At 44.2% G+C, this 16343-nt stretch overlaps 1 protein-coding gene across 3 annotated transcripts in view; it reads right to left on the bottom strand.

Annotated features, from left to right (window-relative positions):
- Positions 1–5425: 5425 nt before the first annotated feature.
- The window catches only part of Pibf1 (progesterone immunomodulatory binding factor 1), a 188390-nt gene continuing 177472 nt past the window's right edge, over positions 5426–16343 (bottom strand). Inside the window, exons 17-18 of one of the 3 annotated variants that reach the window (XM_028877162.2) lie at positions 12395–12565; positions 5426–5800 (exon numbers count right to left, since the gene is read on the bottom strand). In XM_028877162.2, coding sequence (XP_028732995.1) covers positions 5750–5800; positions 12395–12565 — 222 coding nt within the window. In that variant the 3' untranslated portion in view covers positions 5426–5749. Of the gene's footprint in view, positions 5801–12394; positions 12566–16343 lie in introns of those variants that run through there. The other 2 variants (XM_028877163.2, XM_037208356.1) reach the window with 2 other exon arrangements.

Genomic DNA, 16343 nt, shown 5'->3' on the forward strand with positions numbered 1-16343 from the left:
GTCTGTGCAGCACATTCATGCCAGGTGCCCACAGAGGCACTGGATCCCCTGGAACTGGAGTTATGGATGGTTGTGGGCTGCCCACAGGGGTGGGGAATCAAAGCTGGGTCCTACGCAAGAACAAGCACTCCTAACTGCCAGGCCATCTCTCCAGGCCCCTGTTGTTCTCATGCCCTCAGTCTTAAATCTACACTACAATATTTTTTACTAAGCTCCCCAACAAACTAACCCAACATAAAACAAATGAAGACAGGGCTGGAGCAGTCAGGTAGCCTTGAGTTCCAGCTCTACCACCAGGCGACAGAGTTTGGTGGTGAACACTGGTAATCCCAGAACTGGGAGGTAGAGGCAGGAGCAATCAGAAGTTCAAGGTCACTTTCCATTCCTTATTCCACAGAGTTTAAGGGAGGCCAGCTGGGGACGCATGAAACTGTCTCAAAGAGGCAAAAACCCAAACCAACCAAACAAAAATCTCAACAACAAAACCCGCAACGAAACAATTCTCAACCTGGGGGTCCTGACCCCTTCACAGGCGTCGAATATTGGATACCCTGCAATCAGATATTTACATAACAGTAGGAAAACTGCAATTATGAATTAGCAACACAAATAATTTTACGGTTGGGGTCACCACAACACGAGGAACTGTATTAATGGGTGGAAGCATTAGGAAGGTTGAGAACCACTGTTCTAATCAAACAGGTACTGTGAAGATGAAGTATTAATGCACAAGAAAGTGGGAACCACAGAACACAGCTCCTAGATGGAGGGATGAGCTTCAGAATGGTAAGGACAATTCTTACATGTAGGCGATATTTTGTAATATTCACCAGGAGGTACGGGTTAAGAGGTCAGAGATCATGACACTATCTAAGAGTAGGAAGTCATTTTAGATCAAGCTTCTTTTTTTTTTTGGTTTTTCGAGACAGGGTCTCTCTGTGTAGCTTTGCGCCTTTCCTGGAACTCACTTGGTAGCCCAGGCTGGCCTCTAACTCACAGAGATCCGTCTGCGTCTGCCTCCTGAGTGCTGGTATTAAAGGCGTGCGCCACCACCGCCCGGCCTAGATCAAACTTCTTTATTAGGCTCTAAAACCAACTTAAAAAAAAAAAAAGCTGCATGGTTTGGGGATGTGGCTCAGTTGTAGACTGCTTCCCCAGTGTGAATGAAGCCCTGTGTGTGGTCCCCAACCCTGCATAAACCAGGTGTGGTGGGCACACTTGCAATCCACACCTGGAAACACCCAGGAGTAGAGAGAGAAGGGTCAGAAGCTCCGAGGCAGCCTTGGGTTTGAGGCCAGCCTGGGCTACATGTTACCCTCTCTGTCTGCTTCTCTCTCACACACAGTATTCACATGGTGCTTCCAAAGGCTAGTTTAGTGTTGATCATACTAACATTCCAGGTATCCAATGTGAATTATGTTGTTATTTGATCTTCCAGGAAATTGAGAGAAATTTTGCTTTGTATTCTCTTTGCTTTAATCTTTCTTTACAAGATAAAAAAGGTAACTAACTGGAAGTTAAACATCTGACTTTTGATGCTGGAGGTACATGCAGAGCATAATGCAATATTGCCGAGATGCACTTACGACCCTATGGTGGTATCGTGTTCCCCGAAATGTTGTGCACCCAAATAAACTTATCTGGGGTCAGAGACAGAACAGCCACTAGACAGAGATGCTAGAAAATGGTGGCACTCACAACTTTAATCCTAGCATTCCAGAGGCAGAGATCCATCCGGATCTCTGTGTGTTCAAGGATACAGCCAAGCATGGTGACTCACATGCCTTTAATCCCAGAAAGTGAGCCTTTAATCCCAGGGAGTGATGGCAGAAAGTAGAAAGGTATATAAGGCGTGAGGACCAGGAACTAGAAGGTTTTAGCTGGTTAAGCTTTTAGGCTTTGAACAGCAAGGTTAAGCTGAGATCCATTCTGGATGAGGACTCATAGGCTTCCAGTCTGAGGAAACAGGATCAGCTGAGGAACTGGCAAGGTGAGGTAGCTGTGGCTTGTTCTGTCTCTCTGATCTTCCAGTGTTCACCTCAATACCCAGTCCGGATTTGTTTTTATGAATAAGACCTGTTAAGATTCATTCTACATGATCCCCAAATTAACTTGGAAATAAGACCAATTTGTCTTTGTTACTTTGAGTGTTTTTTTTTTTTTTTTTTTTTTTTTTTTTTGAGACAATGTCTTTGAAGACCAGTGTGGAGGATCCTGCCTCTACCTCCCAAATGCTGGCATTACAGGAGTATGTTATCACTCTCAGTTTGATATTTATTCTTTTCTTTTTTTCTTTTTTTGAGACAGGGTTTCTCTGTGTAGCTTAGGAGCCTGTCCTGGATCTCACTTTGTAGACCAGGCTGGACTCGAACTCACAAAGATTCGCCTGCCTCTGCTTCCGAGTGCTGGGATTAAAGGCATGCGCCACCACCGCCCAGCTCAGTTTGATATTTATTTCAGCTTCCTTCGATCTATAAAACCAACCTTTTCTGTTCAGTCCATTGGAACACTGACTCTATTTGATAGAATAAAAGGGTCCATCTCTACAGTAAAGTCAATTAAAGTCCATACTCCAAAGCTAGGGAGGTAGTTCAGTTGAATGCCTGCCTAGCATGCATAAGGCCCTGCTTTCAATCTCTAGCACCTGAGGGGGAGTGGGGGGACCTTTACTTTGTTGTAATCTTGTCTTATGACACATCTATGTGCAAACTGTAGGCTGGGGATGTAACACAGTGCTGGACACTGGTCTACCAAGCTCCTCATGGTGCTGGGGCTGAACACTGCTTGAGGCTGAGCCTTCACTCCACCAGTGAGTTACACACAAGCCCAGACCTCTCCTTTTCAACCACACAAGTGCTGGGACTATAGGCATGTCCACACACCTACGGGAACATGTATGAGACAGATGAATCCCACTGCTTCCTTTCCCACTGCACAGATACCTGGCTGACCCTGCACCGTGACTCACAATGTCACTGCACAGATACATGGCTGACCCTGCACCGTGACTCACAGTGTCACTGCAGATACCATGACTCACAATGTCACTGCACAGATACATGGCTGACTCCGCACCATGACTCACAATGTCACTGCAGATACATGGCTGACCCTGCACCGTGACTCACAATGTCACTGCAGATACATGGCTGACCCTGCACCATGACTCACAATGTCACTGCACAGATACCTGGCTGACCCCGCACCATGACTCACAGTGTCACTGTAGATACATGGCTGACCCTGCACCATGACTCAGTGTCACTGCACAGATACCTGGCTGACCCTGCACCATGACTCACAATGTCACTGCACAGATACATGGCTGACCCTGCACCGTGACTCACAATGTCACTGCACAGATACATGGCTGACCCTGCACCATGACTCACAATGTCACTGCACAGATACATGGCTGACCCTGCACCATGACTCACAATGTCACTGCACAGATACATGGCTGACCCTGCACCGTGACTCACAATGTCACTGCACAGATACATGGCTGACCCTGTACCATGACTCACAATGTCACTGCACAGATACATGGCTGACCCTGCACCGTGACTCACAATGTCACTGCACAGATACATGGCTGACCCTGCACCGTGACTCACAATGTCACTGTAGATACCTGACTGACCCTGCACCGTGACTCACAATGTCACTGCACAGATACATGGCTGACCCTGCACCGTGACTCACAATGTCACTGCACAGATACATGGCTGACCCTGCACCATGACTCACAATGTCACTGCACAGATAGATGGCTGACCCTGCACCATGACTCACAATGTCACTGCAGATACATGGCTGACCCTGCACCGTGACTCACAATGTCACTGTAGATACCTGGCTGACCCCGCACCGTGACTCACAATGTCACTGCACAGATACATGGCTGACCCTGCACCGTGACTCACAATGTCACTGCACAGATAGATGGCTGACCCTGCACCATGACTCACAATGTCACTGCACAGATACATGGCTGACCCTGCACCGTGACTCACAATGTCACTGTAGATACCTGGCTGACCCTGCACCGTGACTCACAATGTCACTGCAGATACATGGCTGACCCTGCACCATGACTCAGTGTCACTGCACAGATACATGGCTGACCCTGCACCGTGACTCACAATGTCACTGCACAGATACATGGCTGACCCTGCACTGTGACTCACAATGTCACTGCAGATACATGGCTGACCCTGCACCGTGACTCACAATGTCACTGTAGATACCTGGCTGACCCTGCACCGTGACTCACAATGTCACTGCACAGATACATGGCTGACCCTGCACCATGACTCACAATGTCACTGCACAGATACATGGCTGACCCTGCACCGTGACTCACAATGTCACTGCACAGATACATGGCTGACCCTGCACCATGACTCACAATGTCACTGCACAGATACCTGGCTGACCCCGCACCATGACTCACAATGTCACTGCAGATACCTGGCTGACACTGCACCATGACTCACAATGTCACTGCACAGATACATGGCTGACCCTGCACCATGACTCACAATGTCACTGCAGATACCTGGCTGACCCTGTACCATGACTCACAATGTTAAGACTTCACAGCAGACTGTTACTTCACCAACAGAACAGGGGACTTCCTGCCAGACTTTCCTGGTTAATGAGAATATGAAATACAAGAAAAAACACCATGAACACAAAACTGACCCAAAGTATCCACGTGGTATTTGTCTCCCATCGCAGAATGTTGGGAACATCCTAGAGTGGACTTTACCAGATTCTTTAATGCACTTTTTTAAAGAGCCCAGTGCTGTGGCAGCACATATCTTCAATCTCAGCACTGAGAGCTCAGTGAGTTTGAGGCTAGCCTGGTCTACATAGTGAGTTCCAGAACAGCCAAAGATACACAGTGAAACCCTGTCTCAAAAACAAACAAACAAATGGAAACCCATCCCCACAAAAGAAAAAACAAGAGTATCGTTTATCAGTTTACACACTTGAGTGTGTTGTTGTATGCAGTGTGTTGTTTGTATGTATGCTGGTGTATGTGTGCCATGAAGAGGGCAGGGGAGCTTTTGGGTGTCAGCTCTTCCCTTTGTCTGAGTTTCTGGCATGGAACTTAGATTGTATGGCTTGTATCTACCAAGCCATTTTGACAGCCCCACAAATGACTTTTTTTTTTTTTTTTTGAGACAGGGTTTCTTTGTGTAGTTTGGAGCCTGTCTGGAACTCACTCTGTAGACCGGGCTGGTCTCGATCTCGCCTACCACTGCTCTTAGTGCTGGGATTAAGGGTGTGTGCCACCACCGCCAGCCACGTAACAGAGAATGTGGGGTGTTTGGTATTTGTGTCATGTGATTTCAGAATTTATGTAGTTCAGGAAGTTTACTCTAAGAAGAACTCTCTATTCATGAAAACTACAATCTATTCAGAGGATGGATATTTATTTTATAATAAAATACATAAAACCAAAATATAAAGCATACAACTATTTGTACTTTATATGTTGATTATACTGAAATTTGTTAATTTAACATTAGTTAAAATAAACATTAAGTTACTTATATTTGAAACTGTCAAGTACATGATTAAAACAAATGTTTCTCCCCCACAGAGACAGCACTTCTGGAGAACACGATGATACAAGGCCCCACTCCAACACAGAGCAGCGGCCCTGGCTGGGCGTGCAGTATGGAGGGAGGGGCCTGGCTGGGTTAGGGTTAGGCTCTGGCCTCTCCAGCACCAAACACTAGGCCTTCATCTTTTGATTCTTGGCCCATTCTTGTGCTTCCTTTTTAGTCTGAAAAGAAAGAAAAAAAAAAGAGTAAATTAAATGCAATGCTTCCAAGGAGGAGGTGATGTAGAGAACTACATGCTACATCTGGGGCACTCTGTAAGCTAGACAGCCCACCTCTCTTTCATTCACACAACTATGGAGCATCTGTCACGGCACTTTCAGGTTCGGGTTTGCTGAGTCCTTGGTAAGAAATGAGCTCCTACGTGGTTGCTGTGGGATCTTTCATGCTTTTACCTTGGGGTGGTAGGGCACCAGGCAATTCATGGCCACTTAAAGCCACCCCAGCCACTGGCTCCCCAGTACCTTCTCAAGCCCAAGCAAAACAGGGAAACAGTGAGGAAGAACTCTGGGAAGGGAGAGTCCGAGGGAGGGCTGTCACTGTGTGGCCTTTCCTTCCTCTAAGGGTTCTGGAATTGGATGGAGACAGAGGTGATTTGCATTGGGAAGGCTGTTTTGGGTGCATCTGGGGCTGAGCTGGTAAGGAGTCCACAGGCCTTGTACAAGTTCCCCGCCTCACCAGGAGAGTTACTAATCTATTCAGGGGAGGGTGACTGTCAGGATACAAGGCCCTGGCTGCCCTTGAACTTATTATGTAGCCAAGGATGATCCTGAACAATTCCTGAGTGCTGGGATTCCTGGGAACAGGTCTCAGGTCTTCCAATCTGACTTCAGTTACACAGACTTTGTTCAGGACGGGTTTTAGTGCCCAGCCAAACCAGAAGGCAGGCACAGATACAGCCCTCGTGCAGCACATCGTGGTCTTGAACTCTAGCCTATCTCTGTCTCCCAAGTGTTCAGATTAGGCACAGCACCACCACAGCCTGCTTACACAAGGCTGGGGCTCAAACCCAGGATTTCCTGAATGCCAGGCAAGCACTCCCCCAAGTTCACCACAGTGGCGCATCTCTTAGAACTGCGAACTGACACTACTATGCAAATTCTCTGGCTTTGGGCAAATATCTAAAGCTATGTATGCCATTACAGTATGCACAGAATAATTTCACTGCCCATGAAAATCATTATATATATTTTTTCATCTAGGAGAAGGGTCTATAGTTTTCTTATAATATTTTTGGCTAGTTTTGTTACTAAGCATTGTTAAGGTTGGCTTTGTAAAACAGGTTGGGAACTCTCCTCCATCCCTCCCCTCCCCACCTCTTCCTTCTCCAAGGTCTCCTATATCCCAGACTGTCTTTAAACCAACACATAGCCCCAAATAACCTTGACCTTCTGATACTCCTGTCTCCATTTCCCAGGTTTGAATATGGCCAGCTCTCCCATACTTGATTTGTGTGATGCATGCCAGGCAAACACTTTTATCATTCTATTGACCCCCAAACTGGGAATTGTTTCTAACTTTTGAAAGAGATTGTGGAGAATTGGTATAACTTCATCCTTAAAGGTTTGGCAGAATTTACCAGTTAATTTATTTGAGCCAAGTATTGTTTTGATAGATGTAAGTCAATTCACATTTTAAAAGATTTTTATTATTTTCCAGTTTGTATGTGTGTGTCTGTGTGAATACGTACATGCTCAGGAGTGCACATGCTTGTGGAGGCCAGAGGTGCAGGGTTGTGAGCCACCTGACTTGGGTAGTGGGATCCAATCTTGGTTCTTATGCTGAGCCATCTCTCTAGTTCAATTCACATCAAAAACGTACACAGATATAATAAAATACACTGCATATGTGATATCCACAGAACACGATAAATATTGTTTTGTGTATGGGCATATCTGGAGGTCCGTGGGCAACCTCGGACATGGGCCCTTCCCTTCCCACTTTGATTTGAGATAGACTCTTTTATTTCTAGCTGGAGCTTAGGCTAGGCTCTCTGGCCTCAAGGCTTCTATGGATTCTCCTGTCTTTGACTTCCAGCTTGTGTAGGAACACTGGGACTATAAATTGGAGTTACACAGGTTCTGCGGAACAACATTTGGGTCCTGATGTTTTCATGGCAAGCACCTCCCCCATCCAATCCCCCACTCCAGAGTCTCTTCTTGTGGATGTTATGGCAGACTGCATTTTCTAAAGTGATTCATTTCACTTGGCATTGTTCATATGTGAGCATGGAGTTCTTCACGGGATTCCGTTATTATCTGTGAAAATGTCTGTGTGCTGCCTGTAATCTGACACTCGGATGGACAAGCTAGGAGAGCTGCAGTGAGTCAGGGCCAGCCTGGGCTACACAGTGAGTTTAAGGCCAGCCTGGTGGCTGTAGTAGTTGTTTGGGCCATCCCCTATTTTGTGGTTTGAGGACAGTTTAGCACAGTGGTTCATCACAGACTCTTGCTCCGTACTATATTTATCTTGTTTGGTTCAAAGAACATGCAGGGCAGTAGGGTGAGAACATGGCCGGAAGGAACTAAGCAGGCAGCGTAGTTCTTTACCAGAAAGAACTACGGGCAGCATTTACAACTCTAAGTAAATGCCCAATTAGCAAGGCACAGAAACACCACAATCATCTTTATGAACTTGAACTTACTTCTAATTTAGACCCTCTGTAGCCCTGGTTGGCCTGGACCTAGTGGCAATCTTCCTGCCTCTGCCTCCCACTTGCTGGGATTACAGGCATGGGGGTCTACACTCGGTTTAGTCACCTCTACCACCCAGAGGCATGTATGCAGAGTCTTTTGTGGGTGAACTGATTTTTTCAGATGAGGTTTTTGTTGTGTAACCTAGGCAGGCCTTGAACTTGTGATCGGGCTCTCTACTGCAATTACAGGCATGCACCATCTCTGGCTATTGGCAAACTTCTGCCCTTGGTTGTATATTAATTATAATTCATGCTACTTTGAGCTACATTAGAACTGAATATGTGATTTCTCACCTACCCTAGTATCTAAGTCTCATTTGTCACCACCAAAACGTGAACAAATGCCAAGTAAGTAACTGTGGTTTTGAAAGGTTGATTTCGGATTCCCATGAAATGAGTAATTCTTCATTTCCAGATATTTCTGCTAGTGATGTGCTATTACTAGTATGCTAGTATAGCTTAACTTCTAGATACTAATCTATTACCAACTCGTAGTTGGCATGGAGTGATTTGTCTAACATGGAGCACAGATCAACAGCTATCTGTTTATGTATGGGTTAGATACTGAGTTAGACATTTTAAAAGAAATATAACAACAACAAATGTAGTAGGGACTGTATGGGGTTCACAAAAGCAAATTATTCACTGTCTGCCCCTTTAAAGACTTTTCTAACTCTAAACATACCCCGGATAAAATGGGCACAATAATTCAGATACACAATCAGCTATTCTTTATTTTGGTAATTCCACCCTTAGCTGTTTGAACAGTAGTGTCTCTCTTATTCTACCATCTTACCAGTTCTCGGCCCTTCAAACATACAACGGTACTGTGTACTAAATTGGATATTCCTCCTTCACTTATTAACACAATTAACCTTTTAAGTAAGGAGAGTCCTTAACCATCTCCTCCCTGCTGGTTCTGCGAGACAGGGTCTCTCGTGTAGCCCTGGCTGTCCTGGAACACTCTCTCTGTAGACCAGGCTGGCCTCAAACTCAAGAGACTCGTTGTCTCTGCCTTCCAAGTGCTGGGACTGAGGGCACAGGCCATCACTGCCAGAGTCCTTATTTTAAATTCACATCTCACAGAGGTTCTTTCGGATGAAGGCAGTTTTCATTTATTTATGTATGGAACATTACTGACACACTTAATGATTACCTTTTATTACTATGAACACTGCCATAATTATTATGTGCTCACTTAAGCTAATTATATTTATAATTTTATAGAGAAACAGTACAAATTAATAAAGACAATTTAATTGTAGTACAGTGTCAACAGGTTCCACAAACTACTGCAGATTTTGTGAGGCCCCCCTCCTCTGAAAGCTGCTGCAGAAACAAATGACTGATTAACTGGGAATCTAATAGAAGTAATTCATTAGGTATGGGGGAGATTGGAGAGGATTAACTGATAAGACAAAACCCTCTGTGCTGACCACAAGCAGCCATCTAAAACACTAATCTATAACCTGGGGATTCTAAGACACTTAGAAAGTTTGTTAAACTTAGAAAGAACAGTGACTGATAACGGCAGACAAAATCAGCCTGGGGATTGCTCCTGGGATCTAGAAAAGAGCTGGGCAGCGTTTAACCTGCGCAGCTTCTAAGGGAGGGAGAGGCTGCATTTAGTAGACATGATTGCTCTGTTTTCCAGAATGCTGCAGGCTGGGACACAAATCCTGATTTCTAAGTCTATTTCACAGGTAGACCCAACTTCAGTGAGATGCCAGTTGGTCTGGGTTTATAATGGACAAAACATGAGACTGTCTGCAATCATCCATTCGTCCCTCATTCCCTGCTCACTCAGAAATTTCGTATTTCAAATGGCTTATTACTAAACTATATATGGAAGAGGCTGTAATATTATTCCTGACTGAAAATACAAATTTAATCTTTTTTTTTTTCCGTTTTGTTTTGTTTTGAGACAAGTTCTCTCATTCTGTAGTTCAGGACAGCCTGAAACTCACTATGTAACCCATGGTCTCAAGCTCATGGAGGTCTCACCTCCTGCCTCAGCCTCCTAGGCTCACACTGCCTCTTTCACTTTCCAGGGTCTCAGTTCCTCACCCGAGTATATAACGTAGTTTTAGGAGCTGGAAGAGAATGAAATGGGAGAGCTAAGTGATTCATTCTTCCCCTTCAGCGAGTCTGTGCTGAAACAAACCAGAGATGTGGAAGGAACCACAGAAAGGTGAGGAGACGAAGGGTCTGAGTGAGTCACAGCAAGGATGAACCTCCGGGCAAGCACAACTGTGGGAGAGGCGGAGCCGCTGACACGCATGGTGCATGGGGAAGCTCAATGGGCAGGGCCGCTGAGACTCCAAGTGCCTGGGCTGGAGGCACTCCCATCAGCGGCCTCCTTCCCCACAGTCAGCGTGGCCTACATCACCGCAACACGGACCCTTCCCATAGATTTCCTCTGCGGTACACAGACTGAAGCCTGCTGTCATTTTAAAGTGGGACGCTGACGCTGGGTGGCGGCACACGTCTGTAACCCCAGCACTCTGGAGGCAGAGGCAGGAGTGTGAGTGTGAGGCCAGCCTAGCGAGCCTGTCTCTGTCTGTGAGACCTTTCGAAACACCCAAGATGGTATCCTTGCCAAGCACAAGTGCAAGAAGGGGTTCAGTGCCTAGCATGGGAGGAAAAAGAAAGGGGGTTTGATTATATGAACGTAAATGTCTTCCATATCACTGATCTCCAGAAGCCTGGGTGTGTGTGTAAAGAGAAGGCTAGTGTCACAATTCCTGGACTCACCCCCCCCCCCTTCCCTGACACAAGGTTTCCCCGTGGAACTCTGTGGAACTTGCTTTGTAGACCAGGCTGGCCACAAACTATCTGCTTGCCTCTGCTTTCCAAGTGCTGAGATTAAGGGCATGCGCCTCCAGCTGCCCAACTTGTTTTTAACAAGCATCTAGAAGACTTCAAAAAAAATATTAAGTTCAAGGACTTACTGAACTGGAATATTAAAGAAAATTTTTCTCATTTTGAGTCTTGTAGGATTGCAAGTTAAACCTCATGTTTCTTTTTGGAAAATCATGTTGAAGTAATCAATAATGCCACTTTTTTTCTGTTGCTTTTTTCTTTTTGTATTATTTGTTGAAACATAATTTTCAATATTTTCTACACATTCCTCCACCCCTTTCTTCCAGACAGGGTTTCACTATATTCAGGCTGACCTCCAATTCATGATGTAGCTAAGATTGGCCTTGAATTCCTGATCCTCCTTTCTCCACCTCCCATATTCTGGGAATTCAGCTGTGTTACCCAACCCTTTTAATTTTATTTTAAAAGTTATTTCCAGATAGGGTCTCATCAAGTTGAGCACACTGGTCTAGAACTTACAATCCTCCTGCCTAAGCCTCCCAGGTGACTGATATATTAGGCACATACTGGTATATCTGGCTCCAGTTAGTATGAACTGTTTTATTTGTTATGAAAGATCCAACACAATAGTGTATAAGTAAGTAGGGGCAGATGCTATTTTCATCCTTTTTATTCTCATGTAAATGAGAACATTGTGGTCTGGGGACATGGTTCAGTGGGTACAGTGTTTGCCACACGAGCATGAGGACCTGAGTATGGATGCAGTAATGCAAGTCTAGAATCTCAGCATCCTATGGGTGAGACGGGAGGCAGAGACCGAAGGACCCCAGGAAGCCTGAGGGCCAGGAGCAGGAAACAAGGGACCTGAAGTTGTCCTCCAACCCCTCACATGCATGCCGCTCACATGGTCCCTGTGAACACGGACACACCCACATCATGTGCACACACAAAAGATAAAAATCGTGCAGAATACATTTCTGAGCCCCTTGTAATTTGTTCCTGTTGATGGGAGAAGGAAAGGTGTAGATTTAGGATCATTTCTAGGCAAGTTCAATATGCTAATTAGAAACATAAAATCCAATACTCAGCTAATGTACAATAGGCAAGGGATATATATAGACATTACAAGACCTTTGCCTAACAACATCCAAATTAATTTAAAACAAATATGAAGGAGAAGAAAAAACATATTTAGTGAGAACTACAGCTTAAAATTCTTAATATTTTTAGCTATACTTACAAACAGGGTTGGATTGGGTATAAATACATTGTCTTCATGTTCTCTTGGCATGTTCAAAATCTTGGATGCTTGATTTTCTGTCACACTTTTTGATTCCATTTTGGTAAGTAAGTTGTTCTCAGAATGTTTACTACACATACTAATGATAATCTGTTTCATGGCTGCAAATTCCTGTTGATATATGAAAACAAGAAAATAGCAAGTATGATTTTTGGCAGACAGGCTAATAATGATTGACACTAAACATTTATTTTAAATAGATAAAATATTTGAATATATTTTCATATATTACATATATGACGAGAGTTGAGAAAACAAAATATTAACGTACAATTGTGCACATGACTCCTAATATAGTAAATATTACTTTTAGCATTACAACTGACTTTTTATAGGCTAGTGGTTGCTAGTTTTTCTACACATTGCAGTCACACCTGGAGCTTCAAAAAAAAAACACCCCGTGATATGTGTGCGTCACACCTATGGACTGTGACACAATGGGTGTGGAATGTATCTGGAGTTCTACTGCAGTTTTCTGCACATATTTGTTGAGTGGAGTATTAGCAACAATTGTTATTTAATTGCTGGAACTCAAACCCAGGCCCTGTGCATGGCAGGCAGGCTCAGCCTGGTCAGTTTTTCCTTCCTCTTAAACTGTCCTCTTACCTTATGAAGTCTAAACGAAGAAGGTAGAGAATAGAACACAGAATGGTTTTCCGTGACTACTAATCACGGTTTACTTCAAACAGGAAGTTTAATATAGCTTCAGCTGGAGTATTTCTGCAGCCGTTTACAAACGGTAAAGGGAGCTGGCATGAGTTGCCATTTTTAATTTTTCCAGTCCTGGGGACTGAGTCCAGGGCCTTGTGCATGCCAGCCAAGTACTTTACCACTGAGCTACACCCCATCCTGTCCAGTTGCCTTTCCAAAATATTTATTCCTTACTTAATTTGAGACAGTGTTATGCTATGTAGTCATGGCTGGCTTGGCATTCACTTTGTAGCCCAGGATGGCCTTGAACTCAAGACAGCCCCTCCCTCCCACTTTGGCTTTCATAGCCTTGTCACCTCCATTTTTATTTGCCTTTTGAGTGAAAAATGGACTCCGCTGAACTTGTTGAAGAATTTAGAGTAAACTTTGCAACCACGTCTTCTCAAGCCTATTATTTTTCCTCACTAGCTTTTGGCTTTCATTAGTGGATACTCTGATTACTTCCTAGACTGATCCATCAAACAGACACCCGGGGAGAGGGCCTGCTACCCGATTTATCTGTGGAATAATGGTGGGCTCTGCACTAGGTAATTCTTTCCTATGACTTTATCTTCATGCCAACACACAAACTTCGGGCAACAGAAGGATGCCCCGATGCCTGCTCCTGCTCTGTTTATAGATGCCAGCTCCGTGTCAGAGCAAGTCCCTACAGGCCTCTCTTTTCTGGCTGTCATTAGTTCTATTTAGAACCACCTAGCTGGAGTAGATATTTTAAAACCGACTGTGGAGTTTGAGCCTTGCCGCCTTACTAGACTCCCGGGCCAGGGCAGAAGCTGGAACGGGCAGTGCTAGAATCCGTTCTCCTTTCTTGCCCAAAGCACACAGACTGCACACAAATACAGTCATACAGTTATTTGCGCCTTTAGGAGACTCATTTGGTTTTCAAGATAGCGTTATTTAATTTGTGGTAAAGAATGCAGCCACTGATCTAATGTTAAGCTTATTCAGTTACATCAGATTTTATTTTATTTTATTTTTCTTGACAAGGTCTCTGGTAGCCCAGGCTGCTCTAATTTTCTTTGTAGTCAAGGATGACTCTGGATCCTCCTGAATGCTGGAATTACAGGTTTATAAATCAGTTTATGTGGTGAAGGGACCGGAACCCCAGTGCTTTGTATTTCACCAAGAGCTACATCCTCAGCTTCATGGTATAACTGAGCTCTTGCAGTACTTAATGGGAAAGGGGAAAATGATGGCTTCCTCATATATCAAAAACAAAACAATTTTTTTTTTTTGTCTTTTGTTGTTTTTCAAGACAGGTTCTCACTGTGTAGCTCTGACTGGCCTGGAACTCACTATGTAGACCAGGCTAGCCTGGAACTCACAGAGATCCACCTACCTCTGCCTCCCAAGTGCTGGGATTAAAGGCGTGTGCCACCATGTCCAGCTTCAACAAATTTTTTTTTTTCTGAAAAATCATTCACTAGCCATAAATATTTTTAATATGAAGATATAATAAAACATGAAAAATGACTTCCAACATAACCTCCCAACTTTTACTAATATATAATGGTATCTTGAGGGCTTTTGTTAGGATCCTGCTCTCGCTCTTACGTCATCAGTGCGTGACTGCGTCCCAGCCTTAAAGCCGGACGTGCACCCCGACGCTCTCTCTCTATGGTCCTCTTTCTGTTTCCTCTCTGCTCTGCTCCCGCCGTCTTTCTGTCCCTCCAGGCCTGGTTTCTTTCTGACTCCGGTAGCTTGGGCCCGTGACTTTTCCGCAGCGCCCGCCGACCCACCAGCGCTCTTTATCCTTCCAGCTTTGGCCCCTTTAATTAATCGTCCCAGCGACACAGCTTCTTAAACCTGTTCCTACTTGCAACCCCAACCCCAAGAACTTTTTTAAAATGGGATTCCTGAGTGTAAGAAGTATGGAAGCAATCAAACATTTGCTAATAATAAGTCATGTATTTACTAAAAAAATTCTTTGGTATACATATACCCTTAGCATTTATGCAAAGGCAACCCTGTATCCCAATGAGAGGGATATGCTTATTTACTTTACATAAAGAATTTAAATTGGAAAGCAACAAAGTAGCTCTCAGCCGCAGGATGGAGCATCTTCACTGTTTTGGGATGTAATCTACATCTTCGAGCTAGAATCATAGCAGCTCAGACTGCAGCTTTAGATATGAAGTGTAAAATAGCAGGACTTAGTTCCCTTTCAGAAACTACTTGAAATTCTCTCCTAATTGTAAGCTAAAATTCATTGAGTATTTTTTTGTTTTTGTTTTTGAGACAGGGTTTCTCTGTGTAGCTTTGCGCCTATCCTGGAACTCACTCTGTAGCCCAGGCTGGCCTCGAACTCACAGAGATCTGCCTGGCTCTACCTCCCGAGTGCTGGGATTAAAGGCGTGCACCACCACTGCCCGGCGTCTTTTAATTTTTTAATTACACTTATTTATTTTGTGTGTGTTGGGAGCATGCTTGTGCCATGGTTTATGTATGGAGGTCAGAGTTGTCCCATCACGTGGTTCCTGGGCATTAATTTAGGTCCATCTTGGTGCTTCTGGTTTTTCTTTTTTTCCCTCTGATACTTTATCAATTACTCAAAGCCATGCCAGTTGTTTTTTTTTTTTTTTTGGAGACAAGGCCTCACTATGCAGTAAATACCTCAGGCTAGCCCTAGTCTCATAGGTGGAAAAGTGTAAAGTGGTGTCTTTTTGTTTGGTGTTTTTGAGACAGGATCTGCCTGCCTCAAATTTAACTGTGAATCCAAGGCTGGATTCTGATCCTGCCTGTCTCACAAATGCCAGAAGTAAAAGCCTATGCCACAGTGCCTGGTTGTTTTTCCTTTTTTTCTGTAGGACCCAAATTTATCTGGGTTCTTAATTATGCTCTTTTTTGAGATTTTTTTCTTTTCTTTTTGAGGCTGAGTTTTATTGTGTGGTCCAGGGTAAACTAGAATGTTTTACATAACACAGACTAACCTCAGGATCCTTTCGCCTTAACTTTCCAAATGTTGGGATTATAGGTTTAAACACCAACCTTAGCTAATAGGATGGATTTTCTACTGACTGTTTTTAGGACTGATGCATAACTATTATTCTGAAACTTATTTATTGGGTATACTGGCAAGTTCTATCCTTTCTTTAAAGTCTTTTTTTGCACTTATTTTGTGTATCTGCACGTGTGTGTATGCATGCACGTGCCAATGCGTGTGTGCCTCCGTTGGAGG

This window comes from Peromyscus leucopus, chromosome 9 (genome assembly GCF_004664715.2).
Source record: "Peromyscus leucopus breed LL Stock chromosome 9, UCI_PerLeu_2.1, whole genome shotgun sequence".
Taxonomy (NCBI): domain Eukaryota; kingdom Metazoa; phylum Chordata; class Mammalia; order Rodentia; family Cricetidae; genus Peromyscus; species Peromyscus leucopus.